The 26,351-nt window shown below is 39.7% G+C and overlaps 1 protein-coding gene across 2 annotated transcripts in view; it reads right to left on the bottom strand.

Moving 5' to 3' along the window:
* The window catches only part of LOC128641822 (uncharacterized), a 196,500-nt gene that overhangs the window by 146,411 nt on the left and 23,738 nt on the right, over positions 1 to 26,351 (bottom strand). The window contains exons 2-4 of one of the 2 annotated variants that reach the window (XM_053694369.1): positions 25,323 to 25,443; positions 10,525 to 10,611; positions 5,620 to 5,706 (exon numbers count right to left, since the gene is read on the bottom strand). In XM_053694369.1, coding sequence (XP_053550344.1) covers positions 5,620 to 5,706; positions 10,525 to 10,611; positions 25,323 to 25,335 — 187 coding nt within the window. In that variant the 5' untranslated portion in view covers positions 25,336 to 25,443. The remainder of the gene's footprint in view (positions 1 to 5,619; positions 5,707 to 10,524; positions 10,612 to 25,322; positions 25,444 to 26,351) is intronic. The other variant, XM_053694370.1, reaches the window with a different exon arrangement.

Below are 26,351 nucleotides of genomic sequence, written 5' to 3'. Positions count from 1 at the left end.
ACATACCAAATGCAAGTGAGCCCACCACTCTTTAACTCAGTCAACCACCGTGGTGCTCCTCAAAAGAAGTATGTATGCTGAAAAGTAGGAAAAGCACTCTTCCGGATTTAACAGAGAAAATACATTTATTGTATTAACGTTTTCAGGGTTGCCCCCGTCCTCAGTACTGTATCTAAGTACGGGGGCAACCCCCGAAAATGTTAATACAATAAATGTATTTTCTCTGTTAAATCCGGAAGAGTGCTTTTCCTACTTTTCAGAATATATATATATATATATGTTAATATGTGTGTACATATGTATTTATGTCTGTATATATGTATTTATAGTAAATATTTCCTTTTCTTATGTTTTGCACATAGCATAATTATGTTCTATGTATTTGTAAATAGAAATTCTTATATGTCTATATATAAATAGCGCTCCACTTGTAATCTGGCCCAAAATGTCTTATCATGATGTGTTACTTCATTACTGATATGTGCGTGTGTAGTGTGTATTCATAGTGTTTGTTTAGTGTGTATCTAGTGAGTGTAACATATCTATGGTTTGTGTAGTCTGTATTCATAGTGTTTGTTTAGTGTGTATCTAGTGAGCGTAACATATCTATGGTTTGTGTAGTGTGTGTTTATAGTGTTTGTTTAGTGTGTGTGTCTAGTGAGTGTAACATATCTATGGTTTGTGTAGTGTGTATTCATAGTGTTTGTTTAGTGTGTGTGTCTAGTGAGTGTAACATATCTATGGTTTGTGTAGTCTGTATTCGTAGTGTTTGTTTAGTGTGTGTCTAGTGAGTGTAACATATCTATGGTTTGTGTAGTGTGTATTCACAGTGTTTGTTTAGTGTGTGTCTATTGAGTGTAACATATATATGGTTTGTGTAGTCTGTATTCATAGTGTTTGTTTAGTGTGTATCTAGTGAGCGTAACATATCTATGGTTTGTGTAGTGTGTGTTTATAGTGTTTGTTTAGTGTGTGTGTCTAGTGAGTGTAACATATCTATGGTTTGTGTAGTGTGTATTCATAGTGTTTGTTTAGTGTGTGTCTAGTCAGTATAACATATCTATGGTTTGTGTAGTGTGTATTCATAGTGTTTGTTTAGTGTGTGTCTATTGAGTGTAACATATATATGGTTTGTGCAGTGTGTATTCATAGTGTTTGTTTAGTGTGTGTCTAGTGAGTGTAACATATCTATGGTTTGTGTAGTGTGTATTCATAGTGTTTGTTTAGTGTGTGTCTAGTGAGTATAACATAGCTATGGTTTGTGAAGTGTGTATTCATAGTGTTTCTTTAGTGTGTGTCTAGTGAGTATAACATATCTGTGGTTTGTGTAGAGTGTATTTGTAGTGTTTGTTTAGTGTGTGTCTAGTGAGTTTAACATATTTATGGTTTGTGTAGTGTGTATTTATAGTGTTTGTTTAGTGTGTGTCTAGTGAGTGTAACATATCTATGGTTTGTGTAGTCTGTATTCGTAGTGTTTGTTTAGTGTGTGTCTAGTGAGTGTAACATATCTATGGTTTGTGTAGTTTGTATTCACAGTGTTTGTTTAGTGTGTGTCTATTGAGTGTAACATATATATGGTTTGTGTAGTCTGTATTCATAGTGTTTTTTTAGTGTGTATCTAGTGAGCGTAACATATCTATGGTTTGTGTAGTGTGTGTTTATAGTGTTTGTTTAGTGTGTGTGTCTAGTGAGTGTAACATATCTATGGTTTGTGTAGTGTGTATTCATAGTGTTTGTTTAGTGTGTGTGTCTAGTAAGTGTAACATATCTATGGTTTGTGTAGTGTGCATTTATAGTGTTTGTTCAGTGTGTGTCTAGTGAGTGTAACATATCTATGGTTTGTGTAGTGTGTATTCATAGTGTTTGTTTAGTGTGTGTCTATTGAGTGTAACATATCTATGGTTTGTGCAGTGTGTATTCATAGTGTTTGTTTAGTGTGTGTCTAGTGAGTGTAACATATCTATGGTTTGTGTAGTGTGTATTCATAGTGTTTGTTTAGTGTGTGTCTAGTGAGTATAACATATCTATGGTTTGTGAAGTGTGTATTCATAGTGTTTCTTTAGTGTGTGTCTAGTGAGTATAACATATCTATGGTTTGTGTAGAGTGTATTTGTAGTGTTTGTTTAGTGTGTGTCTAGTGAGTGTAACATATTTATGGTTTGTGTAGTGTGTATTTATAGTGTTTGTTTAGTGTGTGTCTAGTGAGTGTAAAATATCTATGGTTTGTGTAGTGTGTATTTATAGTGTTTGTTTAGTGTGTGTCTAGTCAGTGTAACATATCTATGGTTTGTATAGTGTGTATTCATAGTGTTTAGTGTGTGTCTAGTGAGTGTAACATATCTATGGTTTGTGTAGTGTGTATTCATAGTGTTTGTTTAGTGTGTGTCTAGTGAGTGTAACATCTATGGTTTGTGTAGTGTGTATTCATAGTGTTTGTTTAGTGTGTGTCTAGTGAGTGTAACATATCTATGGTTTGTGCAGTGTGTATTCATAGTGTTTGTTTAGTGTGTGTCTAGTGAGAATAACATATATATGGTTTGTGTAGTCTGTATTCATAGTGTTTAGTGTGTGTCTAGTGAGTGTAACATATCTATGGTTTGTGTAGAGTGTATTTATAGTGTTTGTTTAGTGTGTGTCTAGTGAGTGTAAAATATCTATGGTTTGTGTAGTGTGTATTCATAGTGTTTGTTTAGTGTGTGTCTAGTGAGTGTAACATATCTATGGTTTGTGTAGTCTGTATTCGTAGTGTTTGTTTAGTGTGTGTCTAGTGAGTGTAACATATCTATGGTTTGTGTAGTGTGTATTCACAGTGTTTGTTTAGTGTGTATCTATTGAGTGTAACATATATATACTTTGTGTAGTCTGTATTCATAGTGGTTTTTTAGTGTGTATCTAGTGAGCGTAACATATCTATGGTTTGTGTAGTGTGTGTTTATAGTGTTTGTTTAGTGTGTGTGTGTCTAGTGAGTGTAACATATCTATGGTTTGTGTAGTGTGTATTCATAGTGTTTGTTTAGTGTGTGTGTCTAGTAAGTGTAACATATCTATGGTTTGTGTAGTGTGCATTTATAGTGTTTGTTTAGTGTGTGTATAGTGAGTGTAACATATTTATGGTTTGTGTAGTGTGTATTCATAGTGTTTGTTTAGTGTGTGTCTATTGAGTGTAACATATATATGGTTTGTGCAGTGTGTATTCATAGTGTTTGTTTAGTGTGTGTCTAGTGAGTGTAACATATCTATGGTTTGTGTAGTGTGTATTCATAGTGTTTGTTTAGTGTGTGTCTAGTGAGTATAACATATCTATGGTTTGTGAAGTGTGTATTCATAGTGTTTCTTTAGTGTGTGTCTAGTGAGTATAACATATCTATGGTTTGTGTAGAGTGTATTTGTAGTGTTTGTTTAGTGTGTGTCTAGTGAGTGTAACATATTTATGGTTTGTGTAGTGTGTATTTATAGTGTTTGTTTAGTGTGTGTCTAGTGAGTGTAAAATATCTATGGTTTGTGTAGTGTGTATTTATAGTGTTTGTTTAGTGTGTGTCTAGTCAGTGTAACATATCTATGGTTTGTATAGTGTGTATTCATAGTGTTTAGTGTGTGTCTAGTGAGTGTAACATATCTATGGTTTGTGTAGTGTGTATTCATAGTGTTTATTTAGTGTGTGTCTAGTGAGTGTAAAATCTATGGTTTGTGTAGTGTGTATTCATAGTGTTTGTTTAGTGTGTGTCTAGTGAGTGTTACATATCTATGGTTTGTGTAGTGTGTATTCAAGTGTTAGTGTGTCTAGTGAGTGTTACATATATATGGTTTGTGCAGTGTGTATTCATAGTGTTTGTTTAGTGTGTGTCTAGTGAGAATAACATATATATGGTTTGTGTAGTCTGTATTCATAGTGTTTAGTGTGTGTCTAGTGAGTGTAACATATCTATGGTTTGTGTAGAGTGTATTTATAGTGTTTATTTAGTGTGTGTCTAGAGAGTGTAACATATATGGTTTGTGTAGTGTGTATTAATAGTGTTTTTTTAGTGTGTGTCCAGTGAGTGTTAAATATCTATGGTTTGTGTAGTGTGTATTCATAGTGTTTGTTTAGTGAGTGTAACATATCTATGGTTTGTGTAGTATGTATTCATAGTGTTTGTTTAGTGTGTGTCTAGTGAGTGTAACATATCTATGGTTTGTGTAGTATGTATTCATAGTGTTTGTTTAGTGTGTGTCTAGTGAGTGTAATATATCTATGGTTTGTGTAGTGTGTATTTATAGTGTTTGTTTAGTGTGTGTCTAGTGAGTGTAACATATCTATGGTTTGTGTAGTCTGTATTCATAGTGTTTGTTTAGTGTGTGTCTAGTGAGTGAAACATATCTATGGTTTGTGTAGTGTGTATTCATAGTGTTTCTTTAGTGTTTGTCTAGTGAGTATAACATATCTATGGTTTGTGTAGTCTGTATTCATAGTGTTTGTTTAGTGTGTGTCTAGTGAGTGTAACATATCTATGGTTTGTGTAGTGTGTATTTATAGTGTTTGTTTAGTGTGTGTCTAGTGAGTGTAACATATCTATGGTTTGTGTAGTGTGTATTCATAGTGTTTGTTTAGTGTGTGTCTAGTGAGTGTAACATATCTATGGTTTGTGTAGTGTGTATTTATAATGTTTGTTTTGTGTGTGTCTAGTGAGTGTAACATATCTATGGTTTGTGTAGTGTGTATTTATAATGTTTGTTTTGTGTGTGTCTAGTGAGTGTAACATATCTATGGTTTGTGTAGTGTGTATTTATAGTGTTTGTTTAGTGTGTGTCTAGTGAGTGTAACATATCTATGGTTTGTGTAGTTTGTATTCATAGTGTTTGTTTAGTGTGTGTCTAGTGAGTGTAACATATATATGGTTTGTGTAGTTTGTATTCATAGTGTTTGTTTAGTGTGTGTCTAGTGAGTGTAACATATATATGGTTTGTGTAGTTTGTATTCATAGTGTTTGTTTAGTGTGTGTCTAGTGAGTGTAACATATATATGGTTTGTGTAGTTTGTATTCATAGTGTTTGTTTAGTGTGTGTCTAGTGAGTGTAACATATCTATGGTTTGTGTAGTGTGTATTTATAGTGTTTGTTTAGTGTGTGTCTAGTGAGTGTAACATATCTATGGTTTGTGTAGTTTGTATTCATAGTGTTTGTTTAGTGTGTGTCTAGTGAGTGTAACATATATATGGTTTGTGTAGTTTGTATTCATAGTGTTTGTTTAGTGTGTGTCTAGTGAGTGTAACATATCTATGGTTTGTGTAGTTTGTATTCATAGTGTTTGTTTAGTGTGTGTCTAGTGAGTGTAACATATATATGGTTTGTGTAGTTTGTATTTATAGTGTTTGTTTAGTGTGTGTCTAGTGAGTGTAACATATATATGGTTTGTGTAGTTTGTATTCATAGTGTTTGTTTAGTGTGTGTCTAGTGAGTGTAACATATGTATGGTTTGTGTAGTTTGTATTCATAGTGTTTGTTTAGTGTGTGTCTAGTCAGTGTAACATATCTATGGTTTGTGTAGTGTGTATTTATAGTGTTTGTTTAGTGTGTGTCTAGTGAGTGTAACATATCTATGGTTTGTGTAGTGTTGTGTTTTATAACAAGATAATAACTCACTTGATATTATTACAAAATCATCTCCATTAGGTTCTCTTGAATCCTGTTCTTGAGCCTTGTGGTCCATATTTCCATGCTTTTCGTTCTCTATATAGGAATATTAAAGGGACAGTAAACACATTGTGATTACAAGATATTTATGTTGTGTTGCTATAGAATAACATATCAGCCAAATCTTAATGTTCTAAAAAAAATTAACATATTATTTGTCAGCATCTAAAATCCACCCACCATTTGCCATATTAGGAGGAGCCTATCTCGGTTGGAGGAGCCTAACTCAGCTTTAGCCAGCAGACAACAAGGTTCGTCACTGTCATAACGTTAGTATAAAGCATATTGTATTGTAGCTGATAAAGACAATTAGGGACAGATATGTAGCAGGTTTATAGCCTTGAGAAGCCAGCAGCTGCATTTCAAGGTCCGAGTGTTATTTATTGCTCTATTTTCAGAGCTAAATTGCATGAAAGGGAGCAAAATAAATAATGAAAATATATTGCAAAAATGTTTTATTCTGTATAATTAAACATTTTGGGCCAGATTACGAGTGGAGCGAAAACGTTTGCGTGTAAGCTATAAGGGGTTTGTCACGCTCATCAGGTTTACCGCTAGTGTTATGAGTTGAAAGTAAATGCGATCGCTTTAGAGCAATAGTAATTAAGGCTAGAATGATTACTGCAACTTCAGAACTCTGGTTAAAGAGACACTGAACCCAAATTTTTTCTTTTGTGATTCAGACAGAGCATGCAATTTTAAGCAACTTTCTAATGTACTCCTATTATCAATTTTTCTTTGTTCTCTTGCTATCTTTATTTGAAAAAGAAGGCATCTAAGTTTTTTTTGTTTCAGACCTTTGGACAGCACTTTTTTATTGGTGGATGAATTTATCCACCAATCAGCAAGGACAACCCAGGTTGTTCACCAAAAATGGGCCAGCATCTAAACTTACATTCTTGCATTTCAAATAAAGATAACAAGAGAATGAAAAAAAAATGATAATAGGAGTAAATTAGAAAGTTGCATATCATGTCATGCTCTATCTGAATCACAAAAGAAAACATTTGGGTTCAGAGTCCCTTTAACTATTTTGCAATACTAAAAAGTTGCACAAAACACATCATAAATACATTACAAAGTACAGTTACACTCATAATAATAACACTGTCTAAAATATTTAAAAAATGATTTCACAAAAAAGTTATAAGGGCTCAAAGATATGAGCTCTAGAGTGTTAGAGGAAAAAGGCTGCAGAGGGTTTTAACATAGAGATATATGTAAATGTATGTGTGTGTATATTTATTTATATATGTATGTGTGTGTACATATGTATTTATATGTGTCTATATGTATTTATATGTGTCTATATGTGTACATATGTATTTATGTGTCTATATGTATTTACGTGTACATATGTATTTATATGTGTACATATGTATTTGTATGTGTCTATATGTATTTACGTGTACATATGTATTTATATGTGTCTATATGTATTTATATGTGTCTATATGTGTACATATGTAGTTATGCATTTATATGTGTACATATGTATTTATGTGTCTATATGTATTTACGTGTACATATGTAGTTATGCATTTATATGTGTACATATGTATTTATGTGTCTATATGTATTTACGTGTACATATGTATTTATGTATTTATATGTGTCTATATGTATTTATATGTGTACATATGTATTTATATGTGTAGATATGTATTTATATGTGTAGATATGTATTTATATGTGTACATATGTATTTGTATGTGTACATATGTATTTGTATGTGTCTATATGTATTTATATGTGTCTGTATTTATATGTGTCTATATGTATTTATAGACATATACACATATAAAAACATAAATATATATTTACACATATATAGACATATATAAATAAGTGCAGTTAAGCATTAGGAATGGGAGAATGTACTGAAAATGTAATTCGCTTGGTAGAACAAATAGTCCTGTGGATATTCGTTTTGGGCAATCAAATGAAAATTTATTTCAATGCAGTAATCAAAGGTAATTTCTGGTTTTGAATGCTACTTTAGTTTTTTGAATGTTCATAATTCAAATATCCACTTTCGAAATTTCTAATGTTCAATAGTTCATATGATAGGGAATTTAGTAAGCTGATACATAATAGATGCAAATATATCAATTTGAATGTTTCTATTTTGAATATTGCATAATTTGAGTATTACATTTAAACAAAGCATTAGAAATACAATTACATTAGACAAATGTTAGAATGTTGTACAAAGATTCAAAATTCGAAACTAATGAGATAAAATTTGGTTCCTTTTTTGAAAGATTTTTTTTTTTTTGAAAGATTTTTGCAAAATCCCTGTCACGGGGGCTGGACTGCAGGAGCTAAACCCCTACCCCCTACTACCTCACCCCTGTTGTTTCTCAGCGGTTTTGGGCTCCTCAGAGCAATCACGATCTCTGGAAGCTTTTGGTTGCTGTTTTTTTCTGTCACACTGAACTTGTCTTGAACGAGCTGGTCTCTGACCATCACACCCTTCTTCTTCTGCTGGCCGACTCCCGGTCGGCCACATCACGGCCAAACACCCACTTACTATAACCCTGGTTGCTCCAGCGGTCCTCTGCCTCAGAACTTTGATCTTTTGGGGATTGGTAATTCCTAGGCAGGACAAGAGGTGGGGGAATTACTGGAGGGGAGCTCCTTTGGGAACTAGGGGTTTTAGACACCCCTATCCCAATAAATTCCATGGACTGTATCTCCAGTCCCCAGTAACGAATCATGCTGTTTTTTGGACTGTGGCATCTGGGGACTGAGAACTTTCAAATGACACTCTGGAAGTGCCACCACTCCCCAGGGATCACCCTCTAAACCGCCACCCCTGGGTCCTAGGTTTCTGTGGGACTGTCGCTGCTATGGAGGCGCCGGTATGTCTGGAGGGGTGGGAATGGTGGGAAAATTGTGGGATTGTCCAGTGTCTTATCAAGATGAGTTTCTGTATAAGTGTTGTGTGTTTGTCCCAATAAACTGTTCTTTGTTCCACCTAAATGTTAGTTGTCTAGTTATTTGGGTGGGGATTGCTAAAATTACTCTCCGCTACATAGTGGCTGGTTGCAGGTGTTTGGAGATAGTTTCGGAGGAGCTACCCAGTGGTAGGATGCTTCCACCTACATGGAACGTCCAAACCACCACCTGAAGACCTCTTCGGATGGAGCAGTACTCAACGCTCTGAAGGGTTGAGCTGAAAGCCCTGCTGGAAGCTCGAGGGGGAGTAGCGGGCAACAAGGACACAATCACTCTCGAGCTGATGGAGTTTAATTGGTCAGACGAGGTGGCTGGGGGAGCCCCTCACAATCCCCGACAGTGACCGGTCTAGCACAGCAAGTATGGCCCCCACCCAAGGGACTACCACATCGGACATACAGCGAGAAGTCGAATGGTGACTGTCCGATGAGACCATCACCAAAAAAGTATCAAAAGTCAATCAGCTCCACAGAGCTGCAGGGGGAGTCCAGCATCCACTTCCCAACCGGTGACCTGGTCCCCAAAGTTGCCGTATGAGGCATGCAGAGTCTTCAAGGAGGAGGAAGATGACATTGACTGCTACTGAGACCCAGTGTGCGTTCCAAGAAGTGGCCAGTGCCGACAGGGTCTCCATTCTGCTCGGCAAACTGTCTGGTCGAGCGCTGGATGCCCTCCACACTGTCCCTGCTGAGGACCAAAGGGACTATGACAAGGTCAAGGAGTGCATCCTGACCCATTAAGGTCGCACTCCAGAAGCCCACCGACAGCCGAGAGCTCAAGCAAAAATAGGGGCAGCCTTACACTGAGTGGACACATCAGTTCACCCATGCCATGGACTCCTGGTTTGTGGGGTGCAAAGTGACCACCTTGGCTGAGGCTTCCCTGCTGATTCTGCTAGAACATTTCTACGATGCTGTACCATAGTGTATTCATAGTGTTTGTTTAGTGTGTGTCTAGTGAGTGTAACATATCTATGGTTTGTGTAGTGTGTATTTATAATGTTTGTTTAGTGTGTGTCTAGTGAGTGTAACATATCTATGGTTTGTGTAGTGTGTATTTATAGTGTTTGTTTAGTGTGTGTTTAGTGAGTGTAACATATATATGGTTTGTGTAGTGTGTATTCATAGTGTTTGTTTAGTGTGTGTCTAGTGAGTGTAATATATCTATGGTTTGTGTAGGGTGTATTCATAGCGTTTGTATAGTGTGTGTCTAGTGAGTGTAACATATCTATGGTTTGTGTAGTCTGTATTCATAGTGTTTGTTTAGTGTGTGTCTAGTGAGTGTAACATATATATGGTTTGTGTAGTGTGTATTCATAGTGTTTGTTTAGTGTGTGTCTAGTGAGTGTAATATATCTATGGTTTGTGTAGGGTGTATTTATAGTGTTTGTTTAGTGTGTGTCTAGTCAGTGTAACATATCTATGGTTTGTGTAGTGTGTATTTATAGTGTTTGTTTAGTGTGTGTCTAGTGAGAATAACATATATGTTGTAGTGTTCATAGTGTTGTGTCTAGTCAGTGTAACATATCTATGGTCTGTGTAGTCTTTATTCATAGTGTTTGTTTAGTGTGTGTCTAGTGAGTGTAACATATATATGGTTTGTGTAGTTTGTATTTATAGTGTTTGTTTAGTGTACGTCTAGTGAGTGTAACATATCTATGGTTTGTGTAGTGTGTAATTATAGTGTTTGTTTAGTGTGTGTCTAGTGAGTGTAACATATCTATGGTTTGTGTAGTGTGTATGTATAATGTTTGTTTTGTGTGTGTCTAGTGAGTGTAACATATGTATGGTTTGTGTAGTGTGTATTTATAGTGTTTGTTTAGTGTGTGTCTAGTGAGTGTAACATATCTATGGTTAGTGTAGTGTTGTGTTTTATAACAAGATAATAACTCACTTGATATTATTACAAAATCATCTCCATTAGGTTCTCTTGAATCCTGTTCTTGAGCCTTGTGGTCCATATTTCCATGCTTTTGGTTCTCTATATAGGAATATTAAAGGGACAGTAAACACATTGTGATTACAAGATATTTCTGTTGTGTTGCTATAGAATAACATATCAGCCAAATCTTAATGTTCTAAAAATTTTTAACATATTATTTGTCAGCATCTAAAATCCACCCACCATTTGCCATATTAGGAGAAGCCTATCTCGGTAGGAGGAGCCTATCTCAGCTTTAGCCAGCAGACAACAAGGTTAGTCACTGTCATAAAGTTAGTATAAAACATATTGTATTGTAGCTGATAAAGACAATTAGGGACAGATATGTAGCAGGGTTATAGCCTTGAGAAGCCAGCAGCTGCATTTCAAGGTCCAAGTGTTATTTGTTGCTCTATTTTCAGAGCTAAATTGCATGAAAGTGAGCAAAATAAATGATGAAAATTTATTGCAAAAATGTTTTATTCTGTATAATTAAACATTTTGGGCCAGATTACGAGTGGAGCGAAAACGTTTGCGTGTAAGCTATAAGGGGTTTGTCATGAGTTGAAAGTAAATGCGATCGCTTTAGAGCAATAGTAATTAAGGCTAGAATGATAACCGCAACTTCAGAACTCTGGTTAAAGGGACACTGAACCCAAATTTTTTATTTTGTGATTCAGACAGGGCATGCAATTTTAAGCAACTTTCTAATGTACTCCTATTATCAATTTTTCTTTTTTCTCTTGCTATCTTTATTTGAAAAAGAAGGCATCTAAGTTTTTTTTGTTTCAGACCTTTGGACAGCACTTTTTTATTGGTGGATGAATTTATCCACCAATCAGCAAGGACAACCCAGGTTGTTCACCAAAAATGGGCCAGCATCTAAACTTACATTCTTGCATTTCAAATAAAGATACCAAGAGAATGAAAAAAAAAAATTATAATAGGAGTAAATTAGAAAGTTGATTATGCTCTATCTGAATCACAAAAGAAAACATTTGGGTTCAGTGTCCCTTTAACTATTTTGCAATACTAAAAAGTTGCACAAAACACATCATAAATACATTACAAAGTACAGTTACACTCATAATAATAACACCGTCTAATAACACTGTCTAATAAAAAATATTTAAAAAAATGATTTCACAAAAAAGTTATAAGGGCTCAAAGATATGAGCTCTAGGGTGTTAGAGAAAAAAGGCTGCAGAGGGTTTTAACATAGAGATATATGTAAATGTATGTGTGTGTATATTTATTTATATATGTATGTGTGTGTGTACATATGTATTTATATGTGTCTATATGTATTTATATGTGTCTATATGTGTACATATGTATTTATGTGTCTATATGTATTTACGTGTACATATGTATTTATGTATTTATATGTGTCTATATGTATTTATATGTGTACATATGTATTTATATGTGTAGATATGTATTTATATGTGTAGATATGTATTTATATGTGTACATATGTATTTGTATGTGTCTATATGTATTTATATGTGTCTGTATTTATATGTGTCTATATGTATTTATATGTGTCTATATGTATTTATAGACATATACACATATAAAAACATAAATATATATTTACACATATATAGACATATATAAATAAGTGCAGTTAAGCATTAGGAATGGGAGAATGTACTGAAAATGTAATTCGCTTGGTAGAACAAATAGTCCTGTGGATATTCGTTTTGGGCAATCGAATGAAAATTTATTTCAATGCAGTAATCAAAGGTAATTTCTGGTTTTGAATGCTACTTTAGTTTTTTGAATGTTCATAATTCAAATATCCACTTTCGAAATTTCTAATGTTCAATAGTTCATGTGATAGGGAATTTAGTAAGCTGATACATAATAGATGCAAATATATCAATTTGAATGTTTCTATTTTGAATATTGCATAATTTGAGTATTACATTTAAACAAAGCATTAGAAATACAATTACATTAGACAAATGTTAGAATGTTGTACAAAGATTCAAAATTCGAAACTAATGAGATAAAATTTGGTTCCTTTTTTGAAAGTTTTTTTTTTTTTTTGAAAGATTTTAGCAAAATCCCTGTCACGGGGGCTGGACTGCAGGAGCTAAACCCCTACCCCCTACTACCTCACCCCTGTTGTTTCTCAGCGGTTTTGGGCTCCTCAGAGCAATCACAATCTCTGGAAGCTTTTGGTTGCTTTTTTTTTTCTGTCACACTGAACTTGTCTTGAACGAGCTGGTCTCTGACCATCACACCCTTCTTCTTCTGCTGGCCGACTCCCGGTCGGCCACATCACGGCCAAACACCCACTAACTATAACCCTGGTTGCTCCAGCGGTCCTCTGCCTCAGAACTTTGATCTTTTGGGGATTGGTAATTCCTAGGCAGGACAAGAGGTGGGGGATTTACTGGAGGGGAGCTCCTTTGGGAACTAGGGGTTTTAGACACCCCTACCCCAATAAATTCCATGGACTGTATCTCCAGTCCCCAGTAACGAATCATGCTGTTTTTTGGACTGTGGCATCTGGGGACTGAGAACTTTCAAATGACACTCTGGAAGTGCCACCACTCCCCAGGGATCACCCTCTAAACCGCCACCCCTGGGTCCTAGGTTTCTGTGGGACTGTCGCTGCTATGGAGGCGCCGGTATGTCTGGAGGGGTGGGAATGGTGGGAAAATTGTGGGATTGTCCAGTGTCTTATCAAGATGAGTTTCTGTATAAGTGTTGTGTGTTTGTCCCAATAAACTGTTCTTTGTTCCACCTAAATGTTAGTTGTCTAGTTATTTGGGTGGGGATTGCTAAAATTACTCTCCGCTACATAGTGGCTGGTTGCAGGTGTTTGGAGATAGTTTCGGAGGAGCTACCCAGTGGTAGGATGCTTCCACATACATGGAACGTCCAAACCACCACCTGAAGACCTCTTCGGATGGAGCAGTACTCAACGCTCCGAAGGGTTGAGCTGAAAGCCCTGCTGGAAGCTCGAGGGGGAGTAGCGGGCAACAAGGACACAATCACTCTCGAGCTGATGGAGTTTAATTGGTCAGACGAGGTGGCTGGGGGAGCCCCTCACAATCCCCGTAAGTGACCGGTCTAGCACAGCAAGTATGGCCCCCACCCAAGGGACTACCACATCGGACATACAGCGAGAAGTCGAATGGTGACTGTCCGATGAGACCATCACCAAAAAAGTATCAAAAGTCACTCAGCTCCACAGAGCTGCAGGGGGAGTCCAGCATCCACTTCCCAACCGGTGACCTGGTCCCCAAAGTTGCCGTATGAGGCATGCAGAGTCTTCAAGGAGGAGGAAGATGACATTGACTGCTACTGAGACCCAGTGTGCGTTCCAAGAAGTGGCCAGTGCCGACAGGGTCTCCATTCTGCTCGGCAAACTGTCTGGTCGAGCGCTGGATGCCCTCCACACTGTCCCTGCTGAGGACCAAAGGGACTATGACAAGGTCAAGGAGTGCATCCTGACCCATTAAGGTCGCACTCCAGAAGCCCACCGACAGCCGAGAGCTCAAGCAAAAAGAGGGGCAGCCTTACACTGAGTGGACACATCAGTTCACCCATGCCATGGACTCCTGGTTTGTGGGGTGCAAAGTGACCACCTTGGCTGAGGCTTCCCTGCTGATTCTGCTAGAACATTTCTACAATGCTGTACCAGCAGAAGTGAGGGAATGGGTCTGAGATAGGCAACCTGAAACAGCAGATCAAGACACTATTTTGGCGGACCAGTACACGATGCCCAGCGGCAGTCGACCCCTGAGCTCAGAATGACCCCCACTCTGCTCCAGCTGGCCCTCGCTACCCGACCGCTACCCGATAGCATCAGACTCAACCACCTCCGGCTCCACCAGCCGGGTCCAACACACCCACAAGTGCTTTATCTGCGGACAGGTCGGTCACATCCAGTACCATTGCCCGACCCAGTTCAGCCCCCCTCTGGGCCCCAAACCATAAAGCCCCCACTGACCCAGTGGGTAAAAGCCCCTGCGAAGACCTATCAATCTGCTTCCCACTATGAGTACACAGAGGACCCTACCGGGTGAGCAGATGAGGAAGTTGGGGTGGTGCCTGAAGTGTGTGTTGCCATGGTTGATGATCGCGGCCACCATCTACAGGATGTCTGGGTCGATGGGCAGGCAGCAAAAGGATTAAGGGACACTGGCGCCACCATCACCCTGATCCAACCCCACCTCCGGTTCAGCTGGGAGGACCCTCTCCGTTCGAGTGACCGGAGGAGCCACTCTCCAAGTCCCAACAGCCCTTGTACACCTGCACTGGGGTGCAGGATCCCAGGATGTAGAGGTGGGCGTTATGCCCAAGCTCCCTGCTGAGGTCTTGTTGGGAAATTACCTCGGCCACCTTATTTCTGCTTATGTGGGGGAACCCCCGCAGGAAGCTTACCCAGTGATTACCCGCCAGCAAGCTCAATGGCCAGTCGCTACCCCTCACCCCAGGACCTAGGTAAGACAATCCACCCCAACTTTTACTCGCCCCAGATAGACCGTCCGGACCTCTACCATACCCGCACCTCCCGACCCAACTCCTTTCCTTCTCCCTGACCAACCTTCTTGGGCATCTCCTTCTGACTTTGCCCAAGAGACCTTGAGTGACAAAACCCTAGCCCCATATAGATCCCAGGTAGGTTCCAACCCCCAGGGCCCTGGCGAGGAGCGCTTCCAGTGGGTGCGGGGGCTCCTGTACCGGGTCTCTAAGCGGAAGAAGGGCCGGTGCCTAAACGTCAGCTTGTTGTACCGGAAAAGTTCCGGTCCAACTTGCTGAGTATAGGACATGACATACCCCTGGCGGTGGACATACTGAGTCCATTAGCCTGGCCCAGTCCCTCAGGGAAGAAATACTACTCAGTACCCGGAGGCAGTCCAGCTGGCTAATATCCGGGCTGAGACAGTGGCTGATGCCCTGCTCCAGATAGTCACCAGGGTAGGCTTCCCCCAGGAGATAATCTCTGATTAGGGAACACAGTTCGCTGCAGAGGTTACTAGACAACTATGGAAACTGTGCGGGATTATGCCCCTGCATACGTTCTCTGCCATGCACAATGACTGGGAAAGATTCCTGCCACACCTCCTTTTTGCATATAGAGATGTGCCCCAGGAATCCACAGATGTTTCCCCCTTCAAGCTGCTATATGGTAGGAAGATACGGGCAACATAGACCTCATCAGGCCACATTGGGAGGGGAACATCGGAGAAGAGGGGCCCTCCATTGTGGAGTACTTCTTTCTCCTCCTGGATAGGCTAAAGGAGCTCACCGGCCAGGTACGCAAGAACCTCCAGGGCGCACAGCGCAAACAGAATAGATAGTATGGCAGGAATGCCCGTACTTAAACCTTGAATGTAGGACAAAAGGTGCTTGCCCTGAAGCCTGTCAAAACAGATAAGTTACAGGCTTCCTGGCAAGGACCCTACTGGGTGGGGAAACAGATAAAATACACTACCTACATAGTAACCAAATGTTCAGATGGACGAATCCAGAGTACCTTCCATGTGAACATGTTGAAAGCCTATTCAGAGTGGCCCCTGAACGTAGCCACTATATTTGCCCTGGCTGTCGAGGACTCAGAGAGTCTCCCCATGCCGGAGCTTCCCTACCCAGGTGAGGCTCCCAAAGGGATAGCTGATATAACCTTAGATGAAATGTTAAGGGGAAAACAGAGAGAACAAGTGCGCCAGCTACTAGAGAAATGACAGGAGATGTTCTCTAACCTCCCCAGGTACACCCCAGTAGTCCTCCACAAGGTAGAGACCCCGGGACAGCCCCCCCTGCACCAGGCTGCTTACAGAGTCTCAGAAGCAGTTCAAGACAATATGCATTCAGAGCTCTGGGGAATGTTGGACCTAGGTGTTGTTGAACTGTCCAACAGTCCCTGGGCCTCACCATTGGTTTTGGTACCCAAGAAAGATGGGACCACCCGGTTCTGCATTGACTACCATAAGCTCAATGACAGGACCACCACCGATGCCTACCCCATGCCCGAGTTGATGACCTGTTGGACCAAATCGCCCTGGGGCAACTTTCTGACCACCCTCAACCTCTGTAAGGGGTATTGGTAGATCCCCTTAGCCCCCAACTACATCCCCAAGTCTGCCTTCATCACCCCCTTTGACCTATACCAGCTTAAGATCATGCCGTTTGGGATGAAGAACGCAAAGAATGGTAGACCGCTTGCTGGAGGGCCTTACCTGGACAACATTGCCATCTATAGCTACACCTGGGAAGACCATTTGATCCTCCTAGGCATCATACAAGATCACCTTGGAGCCGCCGGGCTAACCCTGAAGCCCGATAAATGCTTCATCGGATGCTCGGATGTCCAGTACTTGGGCCACAGAGTAGGCTGTGGAAAGCAGCAACCTGAGACCACTAAAATCGAAGCTGTGGCTAACTGGCCCACACCTCGGACAAAAACCCAAGTTTTAGCCTTTTTAGGAACCGCAGGGTATTACCAGCAGTTTGTTCCCAACTACAGTGCCCTGGCCAAACCCCTGACTGACCTGATCCGCAAGTGCCTTCCCCAACAGGTCCTTTGGTCCCCGGAGTGTGAGGTGGACACTTAAAGCTTCAAAAATGCCTTAGTCTCTGCCCCAGTACTGGCCGCACCTAACACGGCGCAACTTTTTTATGTCCATACAGATGCATCCATGTTCAGGCTGGGAGCAGTGCTAAGCCAGGTGGACCAAGAAGGACAAGACCACCCCATAGCCTACATCAGTAGGAAGCTGTTACCCAGAGAAGTAGGCTACGTGGCGTTTGAAAGAGAATGCCTGTCCCTGGTATAAGCCCTCAATAAACTACAGACCTACCTCTACGGCAGGCCCTTCACAGTTCTCAGTTGGGTCTGCCAAACTGGAAGGGGGGGAGTTGTCATGGGGCTGGACTGCAGGAGCTAAACCCCTACCCTCTACTACCTCACCCCTGTTGTTTCTCAGAGGTTTTGGGCTCCTCAGAGCAACCGCGATCTCTGGAAGCTTTTGGTTGCTTGTTTTGTCACACTGAACTTGTCTTGAAAGAGCTGGTCTCTGACCATCACACCGCTCTTCTGCTGGCGGGGCTCCTAGAACTCCTGGTTAGCCACATCACGGCCAAACACCCACTAACTTTAACTCTGGTCGCTCCAGCGGCCCTTTGCCCCAGAATTCCGCTCTTTTGGGGATTGGAAGCCCCTAGGGAGGACAAGAGGTGGGGGAATTACCGAAGGGGAGCTCCTTTGGGAACTGGGGGTTTTGGACACCCCTACCCCCATAAATTCCACAGACTGTATCTCTGGTCCCCAGTAAGGAATCACGCCACTTTTTGGACTGTGGCAGCATCTGGAGACTGAGAGATTTCAAACGACACCCTGGAAGTGCCACTACTCCCCCGGGATCACCCCAAAACCGCCACACCTGGGTCCTGGAATTCTGTGGGACTATGGCTGCTATGGAGGCGCCGGTCTGTCTGGAGGGGCGGGAATGGCGGGAACATTGTGGAATTGTCCAGTGTCTTATCAAGATGAGTTTCTGTATAAATGTTGTGTGTTTGTCCCAATAAACTTTTCTTCTTTGTTCCACCTAAATGCTAGTTGTTTAGTTATTTGGGTGGGGGTTGCTAAAATCACTTTCTCTCCACTACATAGCGGCTGGTTCCAGGTGTTGGGAGATCGTTTCGGCGGAGCTACAAATGTCGAGGTAGCCGGTAATCCGTCACAATCCCTATTAAGTAGATGAAAACATGTAAAAACATATTTATGCAATATTCATTTTTAATAATAGCTTTAACTATGTATTTACTGTAAATACTTCACATTCCAATGTTCTGCCCATAGCATTTCGAAATAGATATTCATATATACAGTATATCTGTATATATCTATACCTATATATAATTATATATATATATATATATATATATATATATATATATATATATATATAGGTATAAATATATATTGTACCAAAATTCTATCAAATATATGTAGAAATATTAACACACTTGAGAATATTTGATCGGGTTTGCGTGATAGTTGGATGGTTTTTTCTCTCCATTGACTTCTAGCGCAATTAACGCTCAAGCCTTCCACTTTAGCGCTCCTCTTGTAATCTGGCCCTTTATATACAAATCTCAAGGGGTTTACTGTCCCTTTAAACTGATGAGGCTCATTGAAAAATTCCTAAAGCATATGTGAAGCATTCCCAATTGCAATTGCATCAACTGTAAATTAAAACCATTTCCCGTGTTGCTAAAAAGGGATCAGTATTTCATTTTCAGGGTAGGATAGATATAATTGTTATGATTTTTTATGGTAGTTTGTGACTTTGTGCTATCATAAAGTACCCAAAATGAATCATTTGAGTCCCAATTTGATGAGAAATAAGAAGATTACACAGAGTACAGGCAAGTATATTCATTTATTGTGAAAAACTTTTTTTAAGTTTGTCAGGTGCTACCCTAGACTGAAGATTAACAATGAATGGTATAGTAGCAACAGTTTGTCAGGTGCTACCCTAGACTGAAGATTAACAATGAATGGTATAGTAGCAACAGTTTGTCAGGTGCTACCCTAGACTGAAGATTAACAATTAATGGTATAGTAGCAACAGTTTGTCAGGTGCTACCCTAGACTGAAGATTAACAATTAATGGTATAGTAGCAACAGTTTGTCAGGTGCTACCCTAGACTGAAGATTAACAATGAATGGTATAGTAGCAACAGTTTGTCAGGTGCTTCCCTAGACTGAAGATTAACAATGAATGGTATAGTAGCTTTAAAAATCCCCCACACTAAAAATGTTATTCTTTACAAAATTGAAAAATTTCCATCACTGAAACTAATTGAGATGCTTCAATCACACCAACATGTATTCTCTCACTGTAAAGAACAAGCAGCCAGATTACGAGTTGTGCGTTATGAGTGAAAAAGCATTGTTATGGCTCTTTTTCATTACCGCTGGTATTACAGGTCTTGTAGGTATAACTGTACCGTACACCTTTTTGGCCATCACTCAACGTAAGTACCACACTTTTTAAAAAGTCCTTTGGTGGTACAAGATCTGTACCGCCACCTGAAAGTCAGTAGTTATGAGTGTTACGCTACAAAGCTGTACCTTAAAACTCATAACTAAAGTGTTACAAAGTACACTAGCACCCATAAACTACCTATTCACCCCTAAACTGAGGCCCTCCCGCATCGCAAACACTAAAATAAAATTATTAACCCCTAAGCTGCTGCTCCGGACATCGCCGCCACTATAATAAACATATTAACCCCTAAAGTGCCACACTCCAGCATCGCAAACACTAGTTAAATATTATTAACCCCTAATCTGCTGCCCCCAATGTCGTCACCACCTACGTACACTTATTAACCCCTAATCTGCTGTCCCTAACATCGCCGCAACCTACATTACTGTTATAAACCCCTAATCTGCTGCCCCCAACATCGCCGCCACCTAACTACACTTATTAACCCCTAATCTGCTGCCCCCAATGTCACCGCCACTATACTAAAGTTATTAACCCCTAAACCTAACCCTAACGTAACCCTAACACCCACTAACTTTAACATAATTAAAATAATTCCAAATAAAACTTACAATTAATACCTAAATTATTCCTATTTAAAACTACTTACCTGTAAAATAAAACCTAAGCTAGCTACAATTTAACGAATAGTTATATTGTATCTAGCTTATGTTTTTTTTTTTATTTCACAGGTAAGTTTGTATTTATTTTAACTAGGTAGATTAGTTATTAAATAGTTATTAACTACTTACTAACTACCTAGTTAAAATAAATACAAATTTACCTGTAAAATAAAACCTAACCCGTCTTACAGTAAAACCTAACATTACACTAAAATTAAATAAATTACATTAATCAAATACAATTGACTAAATTACAAAAACAATAAACACTAAATTACACAAAATAAAAAACTAATTACAAGATATTTAAACTAATTACACCTAATCTAATAGCCCTATCAAAATAAAAAAAAGCCCCCCAAAATAATAAAACCCCTAGCCTAAACTAAACTGCCAATAGCCCTTAAAAGGGCCTTTTGCGGGGCATTGCCCCATAGATATCAGCTCTTTTACCTGGCATATAAAAATAAAAACATTCCCCCCAAACAGTAAAACCACCACCCACACAACCAACCCCCCCAAATAAAATTCTATCTAAAAAACCTAAGCTACCCATTGCCCTGAAAAGGACATTTGGAAGGGCATTGCCCTTAAAAGGGCATTCAGCTCTTTTACATTGCCAGACGGCATCTTCAATCTTCACCCTTCCGGCGTGGAGCGGGTCCATCTTCAAGACATCCTGCGCAGAGCATCCTCTTCATACGGTCCCAGCCGTACACTGAAGGTTCCCTTTAAGGGACGTCGTTCAAGATGGCGTCCCTTGAATTCCGATTGAATTCTATCAGCCAATAGGAATTAAACTGTAAAAAATCCTATTGGCTGATGCAATCACCCACTAGGATTGAGCTTCAATCCTATTAGCTGACCCAGACAATGGGATTGAGCTTGCATTCTATTGGCTATTCCAATCAGCCAATAGAATGCAAGCTCAATCCTATTGCGGAGATGTTGGGGGCAGCAGATTAGGAGTTAATAACAGTAATGTAGGTTGCAGCGATGTTGGGGGCAGCAGATTAAGGGTTAATAACAGTAATGTAGGTTGCAGCGACGTTGAGGGCAGCAGATTAGGGGTGTTTAGACTTTGGGTTTATGTTAAGGTGTTAGGTTTAAACATAAAAAACAATTCCCCATAGACATCAATGGGGCTGCGTTACGTAGCTTTACGCTCCGTGATTGCAGGTGTTAGACTTTTTTTTAGCCGGCTCTCCCTATTGTTGTCTATGGGGAAATCGTGCACGAGCACGTAACGGCAGCTCAAAGCAGCGCTGGTATTTGTGTGCGGTATGGAGCTCAATGCTGCCATATGGCCCGCAAATGCCGGGTTTTTTTTAAACTCGTAATACCCGCGCTATATGGAGTGAAATACCGCCGAAAATGCTGCGGTCGTTAATTTCCCTATAGCGCTCAAAACTCGTAATCTGGCTGAAGGTTCTACAAGTTAAAGGGACATGAAAGACACTTTTTTTCTTTAATGATTCAGATAGAGCATGCACATTTAAATAACTTTCCAATGTATTTCTATTATTTTTTTTTTATCCTTTGTTGAAAAGTATACCTAGGTAGGCTCAGAAGCTGCTGATTGGTGGCTGCACATATATATGAGTCTTGTCATTGGCTTTCAGCTATTTGCCAGTAGTGCATTACTGCTCCTTCAACAAAGGATACCAAGAAAATAAAAAAAAATAGTTAATAGAAGAAAATTGGAAAATAGTATAAAATGACATGCTCTATCTGAATCATGAAATAACAGTTAAACATGATTGAGGCTCAATAGTAAAAATGCACATTAAATTGTAAGCAAACCAATTGAAAATAGGCTTGCTCTGCTGCTGTCATGGCGAACATGAGGGGGTGATCTAAGGTAGCAAGGCCTTTATGGCTAGGGAAAACACACTAGATCATTGTTTGGACATTTCAAGAGCAGTAACAGGGAATTGTGTATTTCTCGTCAGCTGCAGTGAACCTTTGATCATCAGGCCCATAGGCCCCAATATTTAAAACATCAACAGACTGATGAGAAACGTCCTTTTTGGCCTTGTCAGCCTTGCAGTCTGTCAAGATTTTCAAAGAAAATGGGCGTGGCCAAGCAGTGCCGGAGAGTGGAGATGTCGCTCCCATAAAAGTCAATGGGAGCGTGATGTCACCACCCGCATTGCCAACATCGCTGCTTGTCGGGATTTAGCTGTGGCCGGGAGGGGCCCTATTTGAAGTAGATCTACACATCGCAGACAGTGCGCTCACTGAAATCAAATATAGTTTATGTGTAGATCCACTCCAAATATTGCCGGGGGGAACCTAAGTTGCACTACACCTATGCTAACTACCTTAGATGAAGAAGCCTCGCCAGCAATTAGCTGCTGCTACCCTCCTTGGAACCTGCACTTTGCTGATTCGAACATATCGCACTGGTGTCGCTGGTGCAGCCTAGTCCCACTAGCATGCCCCGCGAACTCCCCCTAAATGCCTATAACTATGTCACATCTAAGCTGCATTCCCCCTGTTCCACCTCGCTACCTCCTACCAACCGCCTACAACTACATCACATCTAACCTACACATCCCTAGAACGCCCAGCTAAGTACCTAATACCACTTAAACATATGTAATGCCTAAACTACACTCCCCTGGAATGCCCCAGCTAACTTCCACATACTGCCTACTATCTGAAAAATACCTGACTATAATAAACTATACTAATAGTAAACCTCCCCATTATAACTACAGGTGCTATGTTGCTAAAATTATAAACAATGTTTAAAGGATGTGTCCCGGAGGTGCACTAAACACCAGAGGCAGACTACCAGAGAGCTGGCAAATGTCACCGGCCTAGCCGGGCTCTTGGAACTGAGCGCCAGACTTGGATTGAGCCCCAGTCCAGTGCTTCTTAAAAGGGGTGCAAATCGAGCAGGGTGCAGGGGATCAAGATGCCCTTTTAGAATGTTTTTGGCGATTTGATGAGGCACCTGGAGATACCACTTGAGGGTGCTACCTTCTGGGAGGATGGGGGATACTTCAATTACAGGGATCTCTTCATCAAGGGTCCAGGTGCCCATCTTTGTGGAGGCAGACTTCAGTAGCCTCTTCTGCGACCTCTGCTCCGCAATCTTCATCAATCTTCATCCAACCAATAGCATATATAGTAAACGCCTCTCTGCGATGCTGGCTGTATGTAAAGAGGTTGGAAAGGCTTGCTCGACATAGCATAGGATCCTTTGGAATATCTTGCCTCGTAGCACTTTCGATTATCGGGGCCTTAGTGAATGTTACTTTAGTTTTCGAATGTTCATAATTATATTGAATATCCACATTTGAAATTTCGAATGTAACATTCGATTTAACAAATACTATTAAGAAGCTCAATAGTTCTGGGGTGGGGAATTTAGTAAATTGATACATAATAGATACAAAAAATAAATTGGATGTTTCTATTTAGAATATTGCATAATTTGAAATATTTAAAGACAGCATAATAAATACTATTACAAATATATTGATTCAAATTGTTTTTTTTGAATATTGCATAATTCAAATCAAATTATTAGAAAATTTGAATCAAATATTGCATTTAAAGAAAGCATTAAAATACTATTACATTAAACAAAGGTTAGAATGTTGTACAAACATTTGAAAATCGAAACAAACGAACAAATGTGTTAAAATTCGTTCATGATTCGAATGTTGCAAAACATTCACCCATCCCTACTGCTGACCCTCTGAGTAGTGGTGTTTGAATGCTTGTGCACAGATCCTCACAGCATATGTATGTATGCCGCACAGCTCTGCAACATCATGGTTTTTGTGTGAGTTGTATGGCTACAATGTGTTGATTGGCCAAGAGTCTGTAACGACATCTTGAGAAAAAAAATAGCAGTTTTGTAAAGAGCAGCTGGAGGGTGATAATAAAACTTCTAGATGTCAATCAATAACAGGAATTTGTGCATCTGCAATAACATTTTATACATGAAACAGCTATTAAAAATAAGGAGATTCAGGATCTTCTTTCAGTACATAGCAACATTACTACTGGCAGCCTATAAGAAACCAGTGAAGTGACGGAAAGAGAGCTGAGCATATTTAGGGCTCCGTTTATGAAGCAGCAAATGTCACTTTGGAGTCCCATCGTTTCAGACTCTCCTGAAATGGAAGTTAAGAAACAGCGGTCATAAGACCGCTGCTCCTTAACCTCTCCGCCACCTTTTAGGTAGCGGATTGAAATCACCCCGATACAATACCATCAGGATGATTGACAGCCCCTGCTAGTGGCCGATTTCACCAGAAATGCATGTGCAATGATAAATGCAGACATTGGGGCGGATCAGGTCCGACAGACATCGCTGAATGCGGAGAGCAATACGTTCTCCATATTCAGCATTGCACCAGCAGCTCACAAGAGCTGCTGGTGCAACGCCACCCCCTGCAGACTCACGGCCGCCTGCAGTGGGGTGTCAATCAACCCGATCATACTCGATCGGGTTTAATGCTCAAAGCAGGCGGACAGGGTTATGGAGCAGCGATCTTTGTGACCGCTGCTTCATAACTGCTGTTTCTGGCGAGTCTGCAGGCTCGCCAGAAACACGGGCATCAAGCTCCATTCGGAGTTTGATAGATAGGCCCCATTGTATGGGATAAATCAACCCCTTAGTGACAGGTGAGTCTGGTAGAGGTATCTGTTATAGTTTCATTGGGATGGGGAAATCAGGTGACTTATAATACAGAAAGAGGGAGGTGGGATTCAAAATTGTATTTCAGTATCAAGATAGAGCATACAGTTAAAAAAAACCTTCCAATGTATTTCTGTTATCAAATGTATGTATTTCTCATGCTATCCTTTGATAAACCTTCCTTATTTCCATGTGAGCATACTGGGATGCATGTGTTTACGGCAGCAATGTTTGTAAAAACATTGTACATTAAGTGCTCAAGAAATGTGCACATTCCTGAGCCTACCTTAATTTGCTCTCATGGAAAGGAGCTAAATGTCAACAACTAATACCAAAAGAAAGAGGTCAATTTGATAAGTAATTTTTTTTTTAATTGTTTGAATCAAAAAAGTTACATTTTGTCTTGCATGTCCCTATTTAAGTTTGTGACCAAGGCACTCTACTTTGTAGACTCATTGATAGCCTTACCAGACTGCTCCATGACTGCCTATGGGATCAGAATCCTGATGTTCAGCTGCTCCTTGATTTCAGTTTCGTTCCACAAGATTTTTTATCTTGAGATTGATCACCACAATTACGTTCTTGATACCTAGACAAACAAAGAGTCACTCTGTTACCAGACACCATTAGTTGACAGTACATAAATGTAATGTTACTCTAGAACAGGAATGGCAAACCTTTTTCAGACTATCTGTCCAAATTAGTCTAAATAGTCCATTGAATGTTCATATTACTTTTAAAAAAATATGTAAAGGGACATTAGAAACACATTAAAGTTATTTTTGTTTGTTTTGAATCCATAATATATCAACAAGCAAACCTTGTAAATAATGTATAAGGCATTACAGTTGCAGTTAATTAAACCAGCCAGTATGGTGGTAACTCAAAGGACCACCATAACTGTGATCAGGGTCACCTTTAGCACTGATACAATAAGCTTGTCACCCCTGTTCTAAGATGTCTTAGTCCTACACAATTGTGCCCAAACCTTTATAACTCATAAAAAAACAGTCATTGCTAAAGCTAAGTATCCAATAATGTATTTATTTACGTCAAAAATACAGTAAAACATAAATAAATTACAAATAAAATGACTATTGTCCATGAGCTAGTAAATGTACAAAGCAAAAACAATATTAATTTCACAACACAAACTAAAAAGAATACTTGCCTAGTCTAGAGACGTAGGGCCCCATTTAACAATGCACGGACGGAGAAAGTTTACTACTGCATACCCATCCACCTGGTATCCTAGCCAGAGGGCAGCAGTACGCAGCCCACATTTTACATTGCACAAGTAACTGCTTGTGCAATGCCACCCCTTACTCATGCTAGAACAATGCTACAACAATGGCGCTTGAGGAGGGGCTGTCAATCAATCAACCCCCAGCGAACTTGTCCAGGACAATTTTAATCTGCTGACTACCTTTGCTTCTTAACTATCAGCTGCAGGCTTACTCATGCATACACAGCTTGATAATAAATGGAGCCCTTAGT

The sequence above is a fragment of the Bombina bombina genome, chromosome 11, assembly GCF_027579735.1.
Source record: "Bombina bombina isolate aBomBom1 chromosome 11, aBomBom1.pri, whole genome shotgun sequence".
Lineage (NCBI taxonomy): Eukaryota > Metazoa > Chordata > Amphibia > Anura > Bombinatoridae > Bombina > Bombina bombina.
Note: the sequence above shows the minus strand (reverse complement) of the source record. Positions and strands in the feature narration are given on the sequence as shown.